We start from the raw sequence: 19,572 nt of genomic DNA on the forward strand, positions 1-19,572 counted from the left end.
CATTATCAAAAACAACTATGCATGGATTTCAATTTTTCACCAAAATAAACTCACACTAACTGATTATAACATGTCTGAACAGGATCTAGTTTGAGGCACTAAGAAGGGTAAGACATCAGTTTGAAAAGAGCCCCTATCAGGGAAATATGAGTTCTGCTAAAACTGAAGAACAAACATCAACTTTATGGTGAAGCTTGGGTAAAAGAATGGTGAAATCACTGATGCTTCAGGAAAAGTTTATGGGGATAATGTCCCAAAGAAATCAGCAGTTTACATTTTAAGAAGGGACAAAATGATGTTGGAGATGATGCCCATAGTGGCAGACCACATAAATTTTCAAGGAAGAAATTAATTTTGTCCATGCCCAAGACCAACAATTTTGATAGCAGAAACAAAAGCCAACACCATAGACAGCTCAATTGGTTTGGCTTAACGATTCTGACTGTAAAATTAAAGTTGAGCAAATTTTCCACTTGACTGGTGCCAAAACCACTACACCCAGATCAGCTGCAGACAAGAGCAAAGCTTTCAATGGACGTTTTAAACAAGTGGGATCAAGATCCTGGTAAGAATTGAGGGAGGAGATCAAATGTGGCTTTATGAGCACAATCCTGAAAATAAAGCACAACCAAGCAATGACTACTAAGAGGCAGAAGTGGTCCAGTCAAAGCAAAAGTGAACCAGTCAAGAGCAAAGGTCGTGGAAACAGTTTTTCAGGATGCTCAAGGCATTTTGCTTGTTGACTTTCTGGAGGGCCAAAGAACAATAACATCTACTTATTATGAGAATGTCTTGAGAAAGTTAGCCAAATCTTTAGTGGAAAAATGCCCAGGAAAGCTTCACCAGAGAGTCCTTCTCCACCATGGCAATGCTCCTGCTCATTCCTCTCATCAAACAAGGGCAATTTTACAGGAATTTCAATGGGACATTATTAGGCATCCACCTCTAAGGTCCTAATTTGGCTCTTTCTGGCTTCATTTCCTAATCTTAAAAAATCTTTAAGGGGCACCCATTTTTCTTCAGTCAAAAAAAGACTACATTGACATGGTTAAATTTCCAGGACCCTTGGTTCTTTTTTATCCCTAGTCTCCAGATCTCCAGATACCCTCATCCTTCAGGAATGGATTAAATGACTGGTGTCACTCACAAAAGTGTCCTGATCTTGATGGAGCTTATGTTGAGAAGTAAAGTTTACATTTTTTATTTTTATGTTTTAATTCCATTTTCCACAAACTTTTTGAAGTCCCCTCACATATGTTTGATATAGTTTGGCTCTGTGTCCCCACACAAATTCCATCTTGAATTATAATCCCCACATGTCAGGGGAGGAACCTGGTGGAAGGTGATCAGATCATGGGTGCAGTTTCCCCCATGCTGTTCTCAAGATAGTGAGTTCTCATAGATCTGACGGTTTAAAAGTGTGGCACTTCCCCACTTTGTTCTCTTCCCTGTGGCATGTAAATCGTGCTTTGCTTCCCCTTCACTCCCCAGCCATGCAGAACTGTGAGTCAATTAAACCTCTTGTTTATAAATTATCCAGTCTCATGTAGTTTTTTATAGCACTGTGAAAACGGACAAATACAATGTTCAATACTACCAATAATTTGTACTAAAAGCTTGGGTTTTTTTGCTCTTCTGTCTTTGAAGACAGAAGTTGTGCTGTTAATGATTAAGACCACAGACTCTACAACCAGACTGCCTGGGTTCATTTGCTGAGCTGCCATTTACTAGTCCTGTAACCTTATACAAGCTACTTGGCCTTTGTATGCCTCTAGATACTCACCTATAAAATGGAGGTAACAGCACCTACTTTAGAGATTGTTGTGGAAAATACAAGTTGAGCACCCCAATCCACAATCCAAAATACCTCAAAATCTGAAAATTTTTGAGCACCAACATGACAAAAGTAGAAAATTCCATCTCTGACACCTTTGCTTTCTGAGGGCTCAATGTACACAAATTGTTTCATGCACAAAATTATGTAAAATATTGTATACAGTTACCTCCAGGCTATACATATAAGGTATATTTGAAACATAAATGAATTTCATGTTTAGAATTGAGTCCCATCCCCAAGGTACCTCATTCAAATATTCAAATATTCCAAAATCTGAAGGAATCCAAAATCAAAAACACTTCTGGCCCCAAGCATTTCATACAAGGGATACACAACCTGTAAATAATTTAATACTTGTAAATAATTAGGACATTGCCTGTCACGTAGTGATTGCACAAATATTAGCTAAACTCTCTCTCCACACATAGACTCCCTGGGCTTACCAGAGATTCACACTACCACTTTAAACTTACAGAGTGTACTACCTATAGATGAAAGTTAATACAATTCTGTCAGTCAAAGAGAGACAGATACAAGGGCCTCCAAAAGGTTCATGGAAACTCCAAAAGGTTCATGGAAACTCCAAAAGGTTCATGGAACTTACCAGAGTAAACATCACTAAGTCCTCAAACTACTTATGCTCAGTAAGCTACAGCAGACACAGTAGGCAGAGAAATAACAATATTGTCCTCACAGACTTCAAAACAAAATTCCTGAAACCATGAAACTAGATTCAAGTTTTATTTCTACTTCTAACTTCCAGAATGTTGAGAAATTAGTTTTCTGGGTTTACCTTTCTCTGACATGGGTACCACAAAACCTGTCATCAGTAAAGATCAGACAATAAGCTAAAACCCTGGGAGCAGCTAGACCACAAAGTACTTCAAAGATTTGTACAGAGAATGTAAGACTTACTGTTCAGAGTCATAGTAGTCCATACGCTTCTTCTTCTTGTTGTAAGCTGCAACTCGAAAGGGAACTATTTCTAAAGTGATTAAACCAGGGGCCATCGTCAGCACTTTGGCACCATGACTTGGCTCATAAAGATCCTTCCCTGTTTCTGGATGAGGCATGCCAGCAGGGTCTCGTCCAACAATGTAAAAGTTGGCTCCTGCAACCATCCGTGCTCTGCAATGCCACTGGACCTAGAATAAAAGTTTCATTTTAGATAACTTTGCTTTTATGACTACGCACTTAGAAATAGTAAGTGGATAATAAATGCATATGCTTTTTACATAATCATTATCAGTAGGAAATCTCAACAAATTTAGATATATCATCCTGGGAAGCCAGAACAAAACTAACAAAAAACAAAAACAAACCTCCCCCAAACCAAAAGATTAAAAGCATATATCCATAAATATTTATGGATATATATGTATATATATTTATGTATTACTTATAAGATATATGTAAACATACATGTGTCTAGATGTTTGATTTTACACAACTACCAGATGCCATTTATACAGCTCAAAATCTAATATATGAGGTTAGAAGTCAGGATAATGGCTGATCCCTAGAGGCAGGCAACTGCAAGGAGCTTCTGGAATCATGGTAATGCTCTGTTTCTTGATCCAGTATCTGGGTGCTGGTAATTAGGGTGTGCTCACTGTAAAAGTTCATTGAAAAACATACATACTTATAATTTATGAACTTTTCTGTATATTATACTTTAACAGGTTAAAAAAAAAACCCTTTTGGATAAAAATGACATGTAAGTACTTACATAAACTCGTACTGAGAAAATCGTATAACTAATATATAACTAATCTTATAACATATGCCCAATACTAGTTAAAAAAAAAAAAAAGATTGGTTGTGAGTAAACGGCCATGCTGCATCCAAAACTAGCCTTGAAGCCTCTAGTTTCAGACCTAGTAAGACCTATTATTAAAAAACAAAAATTGGTCTAACACCTAGAATAATGAAACTTTAGAATTTAAAGTGACAGTAAAAGATCATCTCTAGTTCAACATTCTCCTTAAAATTTGAAGAAAGTAAAGCCCCCGAAAGGTTAAGTGACTGGACAATAAAGTTTAGGATAAACTCAGGCCTAGAAATTTGGTCTTAGCTCCTTTCAGTGTAAGGCTCCATTATTTAATAATTTATAAAACCATCACTGTTCCATATTAAAATAAGGTATAAATGATAACCACTACACATAAATAACCAAATCATCTTTTATTGTTTTGTTTTCATTTTCTCTCTCTTGGTAATTTCCTGCATACCAGGAAATTAGTTTAGAAAGTGCAATAGTAAGAGGGCAATTCCATACCTCACACTTGAATTGTTCACCCTGAGGGGTTTCAACTTTTTAAGTTGTTTCTACTGATGTTTGCCTACATGTTTTCAAACAGCATGCTTACACTTTGTTATGACTGTTTAATTTTACATAGTATATAACACAGACCTTATTTCCACATCACTTAGAACTTCCTACCATATTCGAGTATTTAATGAGGTTCTTATTCCCCAACAGGTACAGTGATATCAACATTTTTGGTGAAATCAATATTCATCTGTGAAGTGAGGATTATAATGGTATTTATCTCATAGAAGTTTTAAGAAAATTAATAAATGAAACATGTGAGGACTTAGAATAATACCTGGCACAGAGTAAATATACAATAAATGTTAGCCACTATTATCTCTATTTTAATCCCCTTTTTGTACAACTGTTTTTCCTAGAGTTAATGATTGCCTTGATTTTTTTCCACTTGCGTTGTTTTCCCAGGTTTCTGTGTACCTTGCTCTAACCTGCTTCATGAGCACACAGTTTAACACAATAATAAAACTGTGTGTGTATTTGTGTAAAGATAAGGGAAAAAATACAAAATTCAGGACAGAGATTATCTAGGGCAGGGGGTGGTGGATGATGGAAATGGCAGCGTAAGAATGGGATTGGTGGCTGGGCGCAGTGGCTTATGCCTGTAATCCCAGCACTTTGGGAGGCTGAGGCAGGCAGATCACGAGGTCAGGAGATTGAGACCATCCTGGCTAACACAGTGAAACCCCATCTCTACTAAAAATACAAAAAATTAGCCAGGCGCAGTGGCGGGTGCCTGTAGTCCCAGCTACTCGGGAGGCTGAGGCAGGAGAATGGCGTGAACCCAGGAGGTGGAGCTTGCAGTGAGCTGAGATAGCACCACTGCAGTCCAGCCTGGACGAAAGAGCGAGACTCCATCTCAAAAAAAAAAAAAAAAAAAGAATGGGATTCGTAGGAGTACCTGCTAGATTATAAGTCATACCTATCAAGTTAGCAGCAATTCGATGTTGTTCATTAAATAGTCTGTTTATTGGTTTTGAGACAGGGTCTCACTCTGTCACTCAGGCTGGAGTGCAGTGGTGCAAAAATGGTTTACTACAGGTTCAGCCTCCCGGGCTCAGGCAATCCTCCCATCTCAGCCTCCCAAATAGCTGGGACCACAGAGATGTGCCACCATGCCTGGCTATTTTTTATTTTTTGTAGAGACAAGGTCTTGCCATGTTCCTCAGGCTAGTCTCGAACTCCTGTGCTGAAATGACCCTCCCACCTCAGCCTCCCAAAGTGCTGGGATTACAGGTGTGAGCCACCATGCCTGGCCATTAAATAGTTTTTAAAAAGACTTCATGTTTAAAACACCAAAAACAATGGCAACAAAAGCCAAAATTGACAAATGGGATCTAATTAAACTAAAGAGCTTCTGCACAGCAAAAGAAACTACCATCAGAGTGAACAGGCAACCTACAAATTGGGAGAAAATTTTTGCAACCTACTCATCTGACAAAGGGCTAGTATCCAGAATCTACAATGAACTCCAACAAATTTACAAGAGAAAAACAAACAACCCCATCAAAAAGTGGGTGAAGGATATGAACAGACACTTCTCAAAAGAAGACATTTATGCAGCCAAAAGACACATGAAAAAATGCTCATCATCAGTGGCCATCAGAGACATGCAAATCAAAACCACAATGAGATACCATCTCACATCAGTTAGAATGGCAATCATTAAAAACTCAGGAAACAAAAGGTGCTGGAGAGGATGTGGACAAATAGGAACACTTTTACACTGTTGGTGGGACTGTAAACTAGTTCAACCATTGTGGAAGTCAGTGTGGCGATTCCTCAGGGATCTAGAACTAGAAATACCGTTTGACCCAGCCATCCCATTACTGGGTATATACCCAAAGGACTGTAAATCATGCTGCTATAAAGACACATGCACACGTATGTTTATTGCGGCACTAATCACAATGGCAAAGACTTGGAACCAACTCAAATGTCCAACAATGATAGACTGGATTAAGAAAATGTGGCACATATACACCATGGAATACTATGCAGCCATAAAAAATGATGAGTTCATGTCCTTTGTAGGGACATGGATGAAACTGGAAATCATCATTCTCAGTAAACTATCGCAAGAACAAAAAACCAAACACCACATATTCTCACTCATAGGTGGGACTTGAACAATGAGAACACATGGAGACAGGAAGGGGAACATCACACTCTGGGGACTGTTGTGGGGTGGGGGCAGGGGGAAGGGATAGCTTTAGGAGATATACCTAATGCTAAATGACGAGTTAATGGGTGCAGCACACCAGCATGGCACATGTATACATATGTAACTAACCTGCACATTGTGCACATGTACCCTAAAACTTAAAGTATAATAATAATAAAATAAAAATAAATTAATTAATTAAATAAATAAATAAATAAAAATAACACATACATAATCAAGATTAAAAAGAGCAATTAATTCAAGGGCTAATGACAAGGCATCACGTACCACAGATAATGATTAATCCAATTCTGTGCATCTGAGGTCCATGCAAGATATTTTTAGGAAGTAATATTAATTTACATTCCCACCATGTTTTACTTTTTCCAAGTAAATGGTGGAATATTTTATTAAGGTTCAAATTTACTGACAAAATTAACAAGATATGTTATCTACACATCATTTAAAATAAACCCAAAGAAAGAAATACATTTCTTAAAATGTAGCTCATATTTTACCTAATTTGGTTCATAGGGTTCCTAACTCACAATGGTTAAATGTATTCCAAAGTATATGAACCATAAGATTTTGTATACATTACATAAGTTGGAAAAAGAATTAAAAGGTGACTAAATTTTACAAAAAATATTCACAAGATCTAAAATTTCTACAATATTCTAGACTTTTTTTTTTTTTTTTTTTTGAGACAGAGTCTCGCTCTGTCGCCCAGGCTGGAGTGCAGCGGCACGATCTCAGCTCACTGCAAGCTCTGCCTCCTGGGTTCACACCATTCTCCTGCCTCAGCCTCCCGAGTAGCTGGGACTACAGGCGCCCACCACCATGCCCAGCTAATTTTTTTGTATTTTTAGTAGAGACGGGGTTTTACTGTGTTAGCCAGGATGGTCTCGATCTCCTGACCTTGTGATCCGCCCACCTCGGCCTTCCAAAGTGCTGGGATTACAGGTGTGAGCCACCGTGCCCGGCCTATTCTAGACATATTTTTAAAGTTTTTCTAAAATGTTTTATTTTTCCTTATTTTTCATATTCTATTCGCCTTGACTAAAACATGAATACACATTTTAGATAGGCGTCATCAATTTCCAGTTCCCTGACCAAAGAAACCTACTGTCTGAAAAAGACAAGTTCCCTAAAGATGACTCCTAAAAACAAAAAGTGAGAGAAAAAACTCGAGGGAAAAAAAATCTTAACTTTTATACTGTATTTTATTCCCAAGCATTAATAAGGTATACATTTGGTGATCTTTTTTCACTAGGGTACAGCTTAAAATAAACTAAAAGAATTAAAGGGAAAAATATTTCCACAAATATTCTTTTTGTCATCAACAAAGCCAAGAAGATGCTCATCCAACATGTCAATTCAATGACCTCTGCATTTAAAAGCAGGCCAACAATTAAAGGAAATAGGTGGAGCAAATAAGGACTGCTTTCCTCTACATACTTCCAATCTCCTACAAACAGTTTTTATGATAAAGTGAGGCAATTATAGGAAACAAAAAGAAGAAACAATAGGATGTGGCCCGTGAGTTAACATTTTAAAAATAAAACCACTTAAAAAATAAATAAATAAATAAAACTACTAACATAAATTTATATGCTGGTAATAAATAACCTTACAGAAAGAATAATCCACATGCCGGGACCATGAAACTAAAAAATTACGTAATAAACATTACTTTATAAGACTTTAAAATATTCTTATCACCCGAAATAGCACAACAGTTGCATTTCCTGGAAGCTGTGGTGTTTCATGGACTTGGTGACATAGGTATACAGAGACCCTGGCTTAGTAAGTGCAGTCACAAACATTCAAGCTTCCAGCATTTCAAAGTCAGTGACAAAGCAGGCATGTGAGTGCGCAGTGATTACCTTTTTAAACAGTATTATACTACTTTGCTCTGCTTATGCGAAAGAAAACTGGGTATAAGATATCCGTAAGGCAAGATTTTGATAACATGTCAAAAAACCCAAGCAATTTCAATTCCAGAAATATTGTGAGGCAAATATGCAAAAAGGTTCATTTCAGGATTCATTACGGGTTGTCGAAAGACAGACACTAACTCAAAGATCCTTCAATTGGGTGTTGTTATTGAATTAAATTCCTAAACAGCAGGGAACTGTGCCATCATTTAAAAAAAGATCAATATTTAAATTAACATAAGAAGATATTTATAATATAGGAAGGTTAAGAAGCAGTTTTACGATACAAAATACATAATAGAAATGTTGGGGAGAAACGAAACAAACGTTCTAGGCCTTGATCTCTAACACAATCATCATGCCCTAAAGAATCTGATTTTGGAAAATCACTCGCTGAAATCGATTAGTAGTGAAACAACAGCAGAAGCGTGCAACTCAAGGAAGAGGAGGAATGAGAGTGATGAGAAGTATGAATTCTAAGAAACCAAAGGGGGTAACACTCTGGAGTGTAAGGCAGGGCTTAATATTCCAGAAACAGAATAATGAAATCCCTAGTGTGCACCTGATTCACTATGTGGTACAAAATTTCCACACCGCCTTGTTCGAGAAAATGAAAAAGGAGGGGAGGACAGGAGGACTAAATTCAAATAAATAATACTTAGGTTCCACAATTATCTCATTTCACCATTAGATAGGGTTTCAGAATTGTCTTATCAAAATGGAAGGCAGAACATGGGCTACTAAAAATAAATAACTGTAATTAAAATAAACAGATATTTGTTTCAAAATTTCCTTCCCAAAGACATTTGTGGAGCTAAGGTTTACTCAAATTTTTACTTAATCTCCATAGTGTTAATCAAACAAGTAAGAATTAGTTTACTATCCAATAGTGAGAATAGGAAAGTAGTTTCGGATCCAAATTATAGCCACTGCTTTAAAAAAATTTATCTATGAAAATTTTAATTCTATAATGGCTTCTCCTTGCCATCCATCATAGGTTAAGATACCATATGACTAATAAGTCAATGATCACTGATGGATAAGAACCTCAGTTACATATCTCCACATACAACTTTTATAATATAAAATCCTTCAGAGTTAGAACTGTTCTAGATTCATCCAAATATGGCATGTTATTGAGAAGAGTTTCTTAACCTTTTAATTCATGCCCCTTTTTATAAACCTGAAAGTCTCATTTGTTCCAAATCCATTTGAAAATAGTGTCTATCACTTATCTCCCCACTTCCAAACCTGGCAAAGACTTTGGTAAATTTTATTTTCGGTAGTTTCTAAAACAAAAACAAATTAAAAACCTACTTTTCAAATTTAAGGTTACATTATAAAATTATAAAATGGACTGTACTGCTTACATATCATACCACTACCACTAAACCATTCTCTCCCCACACCTGACGGTTGAGAAATTTCACTGTTCCAGAAATCCGGCAGATTAGATATACGATATTTTCAATTTTTCTGAATTAAAAATACTGAGAATAATGAATTGAACAATTAAAATTTAAGTCCCACTTAAGTGGCTTATTTCTTTATATCTTCACACCAAAATCTGCATTTATTTAAGTGTAATAAATTTTATTAAAGTCAACATTCTATAAAGCCAACTTTATATACTCAAAGTGTTTATAAAAGAACATCAGGCACAGAAACTATTTTTTTAGTAAATGTTTGAATATTATTTTCTAGACTGTCAAAAACGTTGTTTGTGTTAATGCTGTAAAAATTATTTAGGAAGTCAAGTGCATTACCTAATTTTGCTGTGTAAAAAATCTATACCTTAATTAATCTCATGAGTTCCATATTAAAATATCCCTAATCTTGGTTGTACATTATCTAGCATTAATATGTTTTCTTGAAATTCCCAAATCATAGTGGCCTGTCTCTTGATTTTCCAGAGATAGGAATTATTTTAAACTCTTCAAGCTGACTGGAAGAATCTAGACAGGCAAGTGAAAGGCGAGGCTCATCCTCCCATCATACAGATTCCTGATACTGTGGCTTTTGGTCTTCTTTGTATTAATAAAACTGATATTCTAAGCGTTTCAATTAAGTTCTATTACTCTGTACTGGTACTGAACAGTAGTCTCATGAGAGTCATATTTCTAGTTTGCAATGCAAAAATTATGAAATTTACTTGGACATTTCATTCATCTTGTAGGAGCGAATTAAACATACCTTACAAAAACTCTCATACAATTTTAAGAGCTGAAAGGGAGTCTAGATCATGGAGTCTGAATTCTTCATTTCGTATATGAGGCCCAATACAAGATATACAGAATTTCCCCAAAATTTCCTTTAAGGATAATCTCTCAATCTCCAAAAAGATATACCTCAAATGTAAGAGCTGCATTTTTTTCAGAACAATCAGCAACCAAACTAATTTTATTCTTGGAAGTGACCTTGCCCTGGCTGAGCCCAGACCCCCAGTCAGGTGAGAACTGTATCAGCCCTCCCAGAGTGGGGGCTCAGAGTGGAGACAGCAAGCCCGGAAACGCTCAGCCTCTGCCTCCTCTTCCTGCCTCCCAAACCCAGGGACCCTCAAGAGGCTCTCTGCCCTCCCACTGATTATTATTCTAAGAAAACAGAGGAAGGCAACCATGGTGATAAGGCACTGGAAAGTATTTCATGAGGTCTTTCATTAGGGTGAGAAGAAGAAATTAAAATAGGTAACAATTACCAAGCTCTTCTTAATATGCCACTCACTGTAAAAAATGTTTTATAAATATTAGTTAATGTTTACAGCAAATCAATAAGATAGTTATTATTCCTGTTTTACAAATAAGAAAACAGGGACTTGGAGAATTCAAATAACATATCCTAGCTGCAAAATGAACTAGTGAAGGATCAAGTCTTTGGACCTGGGTCTGTGCGACCCCAAAACCCACACATCCCTATTCATACTGAGCTACTGACGCTGTGTCAAAGACATTTAGGGAGGAAACTGTATAGATTACCTAGCTGGGAAATCAGGAAAACCTGAAAAATCAGACTAACAGACAAATCTGAATTTGACACTGCTTTAGTAAGAAACAAGCAAAAACAAATTCTGAACTGAAACTCTATTAAGAGAAAAAAAAATGACATTTTTTCCCTATGAAAAGCAACCTATAACACCTGCAAAATCTGATGCTTCCTAATGAAATAAGTTCAGTTCTCAAGACATATATATGCTAAAAGTATATAAAATAGACTACAGGGATCCCCAAAATTACTTTCAAAGTAAATCAACACACTCTAAATGCATTTGTGGTACAGGTCCACAATTGCTTATCTAAAATTCTGAAATCTAAAACTCAGTTTTGTAACTCACTTGGTAGCCAAACCTGATCAAAACTGAGGAAGTTTCTACCAGCCTTTTTGCCGATCCTATTTGTGAGAAAAATCATTTACTTTGCTACAGGAATATTAATGTACTTTAATATGGGGGTACCATCCCAGACCCATCAGGAGAAGTAATACATAATCCTAAAGATTTTGGAAAAGAGACTGAACTGTGTCATACTACTCAATAAACTTTGGAACCAGATAAATGAGAAGACAAAATTATCAAAGACCCCCAAAGAGAGTCAAAGGTACAAGTGAAACTTAGGTGTCTATAGCTTGTATAATTAGGCTCAGATCTTAAGAAGTAACATCAGTTGCTAGAGCTCATGGAGGTGTGTAGAGGGAAGAACAAGTTTATATGCTAACAGACACCCTACTCACTGCTCCAGATACTGGCATAACGCATGGACTAATTAAACAACCACACTGGCATCCATGTCATAGTATGTTCTACTGTCCCTGGTGAAGGGTATCCACTCGCTTACACAGAATCAGTTTCTTTTAACGAGTCAATTAACAGTGCCTGGGTAATTTTCATAGCAAAGGATAGTCTCTACCTCCAACTGCATTTTCCCCCAAATTCAACTGATAATCCTCATTAAAACTTCATAAACCGAGGGTATAGCTGTTAGTAACATATATCCACATTCTCAAAAACATCTTACCTTTGACACTTTCATGTCACAGGTCTTAGAAAGCATTATTTATTCTTCACAAAAATGGATTTAGTATTTACTGAGATGAGACAAATAGAATTTCCTACACAGTCAATTAATACCTCACAAAGACAAAATATGTATCTATAACACCATTTTAGCATTAGAAAGTTAACACTCCCTCCACATCCTCGCCTCCTCCATTCCTGAAATGGAATTTAGGATTCAAGCCATAAAATCTTTATAGACTGTAAAATCAGGAACATCCTGTTGATAACCAAATAGGCTTAACAGCTGCCCATGGTTCTGAAAAGCATTTGTGCTAAGGAAACAAATCTGGTACCAATGCCTTCTAAATAACCTACAGAAAATGATTAAAGGAAGAGTCGTTGTTTTTATTTTATTATTACTAGTTGGCAAATAAGCGTTACTGACAGACTTTTTCCTGATGTCACTGGAAAAGCTACAAAAATGAGAGCGTGGTTTTTTTTTATTACAAAAAAATTCTTCACTTATGGCTGCAAATAAGCCAGATAAGTCAAACACATAAGTTAGGTCCTCGAGAAAGATACTTTTACTAAGCAGCTCAATCCAACAGCCTAAATACTGTCAGGCCAAAAACATTAAAATACTTCATGGTCTGAAATATTAAGATGTTTACTAGAATTTCTAAAGCTTTTTCTTTACAAGTTCAGAAGTTAAAAAACCGCCTTTTGCTCAGGCATCAGAGCTGGGCCTTCCTGAAAAGAACCACATCTCTTACACTCACAATTCACACACCAGAGATGTAGAGGCAGACACAGCTTTAACGTGCCTCTTAGTCTCCCTAGAAAAACCTGGGAGCTCTGTAGGCACCCAGAACAACTAACTTCTTGGAATTCCCTCCAAATGCCAAAGCACAAAGCTACTTTGAGGCTTCTTGGCAGCAAGGAGCCCTAGAAGGAAAAAAAACAGGCCCAAGTTTCAGTCCCAGTTCTGTGTCTCTCCTAGACAGAACACTAACTAGTCAGGCTCCTCTGAGCCCTCTAAGCCTTGACCTTCAGTGTCCATCCTTATCAGGCCTGCATTGCCCAACTGAGGAAAAATCTTGCTAAGTTTGTTTACTGAGAATCCTCTATTCTCAGTATCTGCTCACCCTCATTATCTGATCAAATTCCTTATCTTCCACCCACTTCCCAGGTATCTGATGATCCTGGCCTGCCTTCATCAAGAATCCCGTTTATCCCAGAATCCCCTACTTCCATTGTTTCCTCTCAGTAATTTTCCATCCACTTACCTCCACCCTGTCCTTTGCTATCAATCCCCACCTGTCCATGCTGTATTCAGAGTTGAGCCCAGTTCTATACTGAGGTCTTTATTCTCCTGTTGCAATATTTCCTGAATAAAGTTATGTTTTTATTACTTTAATCACTGTACAGCTCTGGTCTTCTTTGACAGACTACAGTTAAGTCACTTAGCCTCTCTGAGCTTCAGTAATCTCACTGGTAAAACAAGAATAAAACCTTCCTCACCAAGTTGTGGGGTAACCTAATGCATGCATGCAAAGCAGCTATTCAGTGAGTGACACACGCATAGGCACTCATAAAATGGGTATTTTCAATTTCTTTATATTAGCTTTATATATTATTAAACACCAGAGGATATCCCAAATCAGGGCTAGGACACACGCTCTGACATGAAGCCTGTTAGGCAGTAGGTCATCCCAGGCTCCCTGCCATAATCAAACTCTAGGACTTCATAGACTTATGAAGCAGCCTGGAGATACAGACAGTTCCTTGGATGTGGGGCCAGAATCCTAGAAACGCTGAGAATTTGCAGCAAAGCAGTTTTTTAAAGGTAATTATATTAATTACCACATATTGTCATGAGCCAGGCAATGTGTTAAATGATTTACATTGATCCTATTTGCTCCTCTCAACAATAGAAACATAGGCAGATATTACCAATATCATGAGTCAGGTATTGTAAGAATACAAAGATTAACAATACATATTATACAAAGAATATCACAACCCACAACTCTAGGCTCTGAAAAAAAAATAAGTTTATTTGGAGATTCCACCTCTAACGAATGTTGCCAGGGCCATCCTAACTCACTATTTTGGAACTCTTATAGGATATTATAAGAATTTATTTCTAGTCTTTTCAAAAAAGATATGGCTACATATTTTTAAAAATATTTTAATGTTATATAATATTAAAAATTATGTGAAATTATAGTACATAGCTCTGGAGCCAGATTACTTAGGTTCAGATTTTATCTCTACCATTTACTACTACTATGTAATCTTGAACACAGTTTAACCTCCCTACTTCAGGTTCCTCACCTGTGAACTGTGAATAACAATAGTACCTACCCTCTTAGTATTACAAGGATTAATCCTTATAAGTTATAAAACCTAACATAAAACTTATAAGAAATAACTTATAATGTAAGTTATACATTAACTAGCAATCTTTATAAGGATTTAGTTAACATATGTAAAGCATTCAGAATATTGTCTGAAAAATACAGTAAGAAATCAATAAAATATGGACTATTATATTCTATTTCTCAATCCTTTATAACTATAACTCATTTACTAAGACTCCATTTCAGTGAAACTGGTTCAATGAGGAGATTTTTTGAGGCTGGCTAAAAAATAGGAAAAGTATTACAAATTGCTTGGCTAAGTAATCAGGACTAAAGGACCAAAACGGCTCAAATGAAAAGGACACTCAAGTACTGGTGAGGCAATACACTGCTGATGGTAGTGTAAAATGGTACAATCACATCAAAAAACTGACTGGTAGAATCTACTAACGCTGAACAAATACATATCCCAGGACCCAGCAATTCTCCTCCCTGGTATAACCAACAGAAATGTCCACAAAAAGACATGCACTAAAACCTTCACGCCAGCGCTATTCTTAAGAGCAAAAATCTGTAAAGTGCCCAAATGTCCATCAACAATATTGGGCAAAATCACACAACGAAACACCACACAGCACCAAGAATGAACAATCTGCCACTAATTACATAACAATAAAGGTGAATTTCACAAGCACAATGTAAAGTGAAAGAAGCCAGACACAAAAGAGTATATGTGGTATGATTTGAATTACAGAAATACTAAAAACCAGCTGGATTTAATGCTGTGATGCAATACTCAGGCCTCCTGCAGGAAGGGAGTGGGCTCTCCAGGTTCTCAGCTGCCAGCAGACACCCAGCAGCTGTCACCCTGCTCAGAAACTGCTTCTGTTGAAAGGAGCAGCAGCACCCAAAGGTATGCCCCCTCCCATGGGCAGCCAACCCCTGGGAACACGGAAGTATAATGCCTATTTCCCATGCAACTTTGGACATCTCTGAAGGGCCTTTTCAGAGCTCCCCATGGACTCAACTAAAGCCTCCACTGAGAATGAACTGTAGCTCGACCTCCCCCTCTACAGAATCCTGCTCCCTTCCTTTCTCTTCCCTTCCAGAGGTGTTGATCCCAAGAGTTCTCCCTAAGAGACTTCCTGAACCCTCACCTCACTCAGAGTCTGCTCTCAGGGTATCCAATCTTAAACACAAGCTAACTGGGCCTATGATGTTAATGTGAGGGTACTGATGACTCCTAGGGGGAGAACAAGTAGTGAACAGAAAGGGGCAAGAAGAAAAACTTCTGGGTGATGATAAAAATTTTTTTTTAATCTGGAAGCTGATTGTCTCTGTTCCAATGGGAAAAATTCATTTACTTGCATCTATGAAAGATGTGCTTTTTCTTTTAATGCTTCTGTAACTCAAATAATATGTACTTTTTCATATATACTTTCTCATATATATATTATATTTCAATGTGAAGTTAAAAGAAAATAAGGCAAATTAGGAAACGATCAGAATGGGACAGAATCTTAAAGAACACTTAGTCCTACCTACACCACTTACTGTGCACTCAAACACAGTCTAGAGAGGTCTCAAGAAGTCTATTGTGAGATTGCAAACCAGCTGGTGGCAACCCAGACCCCGAACTGTGCCTGGACTCCTCGTCTACAGTCTTGTATTATTTCCACTAGACCATGCTCTTGTGGGGGTAGTGAGCAGAGTTGAATCTGAGGCCAGGAAAGGACTTGCTGCAGCTAGCATATTGATATGGTTCAGGACACACTACTCCAAAATATGGTACCTTGGCATTTGAGAAAACAGCAGAAGAAAGCAAGCCACTCTCACCTTCCCCTAAGGCAGTCATAAAACCTAGCAGATCTTCCCCTGAAGTAGGTCAAAAGACTCTCATTCGAGAGGTGCCCTCCCTATACCTAGAGGAAAGGAATGTGCTTATCTCTGAAAACACAAGGACGCAGAGAAGAATTTAAACAAACAGGCTTTGCCCAGCTCCCCTCTTTAACGAATACCTAGAACTCTGGTAACGGGACAAGATCAGTGTTGTTGTGTCTGCAATGTGGCCAGCAGTTACAAGAGGAGCTTGTGGCATACCTTCCCAACCACGCCCAGCCCTGTCTGCAGGGAACATCCCCTCCTTCACAACTGGGACCAAGACCCATAAGAGCAAGTGAAACCTCTCCCCACCTTTCCTTTCTCAAGGCTGCCCCTAACATCCAGGGAACATCCCTAACGAGCAGGAGAGGATGTCATGTATGCTAAATGTTTGGAACAGGCCTACAGAGCAGAGAAAAAGCAATCCGATGGTGACACTAGCTGTGTTAGTAAGAGTGGCTTTAACACTGCTGCAGTGAAAATCTTACAAGCAGTCTACCTCAGTTGGTCCGGCATACATCATGGGAGATGGGAAGATGGCTACCACTGTCGTCTCCGGATTCAGAACTCCTTCCTCCAACACTGCAGCATGCTGCTTCATACGCCACATCAAAGGAACATCGTCATCCTTTGTCCAGCCACCCAGAGGGTGGAGGAGGAGGACGGGGCGCCGGTAGCCCCTCTCTAGAAGTTGCTTATGGGTATCCTGCATTAACAGGGCATGTCCATTGTGCACTGGATTGCGTAGTTGAAATGCAAAGACAGCATCTGAAAAGAGAATTTCCAGAGTTAAGAATAGCATGTTTCTAACAGATTACTTTCCAAACGATACGCAATTTTTCTTAAAACTGGATACTTAGGATTAAGCAAACATATGCAAACTCAGAAATCAGAAAACTGGTAAAAAAAAAAAAAAATGTACTGCTTTGACCGTTTAGGATAACATGACCTATACTTCTACTATACAATATTAAGTAAATCATACTTATCTGAGGATATGTAATATAACAATCATGGATTTATAAGAATTACTTTCTTGCATTCATGGGAAATGAGAGCAATCATCAGACTTTCTGGTCCTAACATCATGGATCCACTGCTTACCACAGATAAACATTCTTGGTGTGTGCCTCAGGTACCCACCAGATCAATCCCTCCAAACAACCTAAGATAATGCTTTACTAAGGGAGACAGAAAGGTAGAGAAATATATTTGTAGTTTCAAAATTTTACTTACTGTCCAAATATGCTCACTTAACGATTACTTTGTTCGACTAGAACCATATTTTGTTTTATGATCAAAGGTCTGAATTTTGGATTATAGTTTAGCAACAACAATATCCCTTAAAACAATGAAAACTGCTAGACAGATGAAATTGGCTAACTCCTTATCTCCTGCTTACAACCCTGGGTTCATTCCTACGTGGTGGTTGCTAGCAGGAGACCTTTCCAATCCAGTTAGAGGAGCTCTGCATTTCGCCACCCTCACAATACCTGACAAAGCATCATGCCATGCTGATCCAAGCTCGACTCAGGGAGAGGAACAGCCTCTTTCTTCTAACAATCTGTAAGCCAAATAGTACATCTTCTCTAATCTATTCTCAATTCTGACCCTCTTCTATCACCATAACAAAAGGTATCACAGGAAGACTGTGGCATCCTACTTAACTGGGATTTTTTGTTTTTGTTTTGCCACATCATGTAAAATCCAAGATTTACAGCATGATCATTACTCTTGGAAGTTCCTTACGTTACCTTTATACATGAACAGAACAGGGCTGGTTTTCACAAAGGAAATAGCTGATATGACATTAGGTACAAAAAACAGAAAAGTCTTGACATACAAGCATTTAAAATTATTTTGCTTTGGGATGGGAGGAGGGAAATAGACCTAACATTTTTCTATCCTTCTCAATGTACTTCAAATTTTGTTTTACATATGGACATAAAAGATGCCAAAATATCCCTTTTGACCACTAGAACTACAGATACATATATATACATACATACATACACACACACACACACACACACACACACACATCTCTTAGTTTTGTCGACTTTTTTTTTTTTGTAGGACCATTGTTTGGTCCTACAAACAATGACTACCCAGGGGCAAGAAGCAAAACAAAAGCCCATACATTCTAAATACCATTCCCCACTTAAATAAACCAGAGCTCCTTGGCAAATGGCAGCTTTTAGAGCTGGGGCAAGAAAAGTACAACATGAGCTGTAACACCTTTTTGCACCATTAAGAAGGGAAGTGCTCAAAGAATAATGGGGACATCTGATGAAGGCTCATCTGACAGACCACAGTCTACACACTGGTGAATAAAGCCACACTATGACAACAGCAAGACCAGGTGCCGCCCTCCCCGTCAAGCCCCTCCCAACCCTGCTCTCAGGTACCTGAGGTCACTGAGCAGAGCCCTAGGTACTAGTGATTTACAAACCTGTGTCTTCTGACCAGAACTCTACCCAAGCTCAGACTACTGTCTCCCCAGCTGCCTCTTAGTGCTCCACAGGCGCCTCACCAGCAATTCACCATTACCTACCTCAGAGGCTCAGCTTCCTTTCTAGTCCTGTCCTCCACGTGTAATGTGTCCCTTCTGTTCCCTACATCTCATTTGCAGCACACTAATTACCAGCACACTCAGCCTTCATCATCTCTTCACGAGATCTGTCTTCAAATACGTCTTCTTCCCCTACCCTACACGACAGCCAGTGACAGGGAAGAAACCCGCCAGGGACAGGATGCAAATGCAGTTGGAGACATGCTGAGCCTGAGGGAGTAGTGAAACTGGCCTGCCCTCCAGGGGCTTGCAGTCTAGTCAGAGCAGGGGAGCAAAGACGTTCCCTAAGAGAATAAATACACGTTAAAAGGAATATAGTTCCTTCAACTCCGGCAGGACATGACAATATTCCTTCACTTACTCCTCTGCACTATTACCACAAGACTGGTGACAGCACTACCACAGTGTGGAGGACAGAGTGAGGGAAGGAAAGAATGGGCGTCTTCACCTATACATGACACTGCTGGACTGGATTCATTGATTCAACCAATTCCTTCCTGT

At 38.2% G+C, this 19,572-nt stretch overlaps 1 protein-coding gene across 3 annotated transcripts in view; it reads right to left on the bottom strand.

Annotated features, from left to right (window-relative positions):
• PAPSS1 (3'-phosphoadenosine 5'-phosphosulfate synthase 1) overlaps positions 1 to 19,572 on the bottom strand; it is a 114,061-nt gene that overhangs the window by 18,827 nt on the left and 75,662 nt on the right. For all 3 annotated transcript variants that reach the window (XM_054486655.2, XM_054486656.2, XM_054486657.2), the window contains 2 exons: positions 16,999 to 17,267; positions 2,753 to 2,982 (listed from right to left, as the gene is read on the bottom strand). In XM_054486655.2, coding sequence (XP_054342630.1) covers positions 2,753 to 2,982; positions 16,999 to 17,267 — 499 coding nt within the window. The remainder of the gene's footprint in view (positions 1 to 2,752; positions 2,983 to 16,998; positions 17,268 to 19,572) is intronic.

Source organism: Pongo pygmaeus, chromosome 3 (genome assembly GCF_028885625.2).
Source record: "Pongo pygmaeus isolate AG05252 chromosome 3, NHGRI_mPonPyg2-v2.0_pri, whole genome shotgun sequence".
Lineage (NCBI taxonomy): Eukaryota > Metazoa > Chordata > Mammalia > Primates > Hominidae > Pongo > Pongo pygmaeus.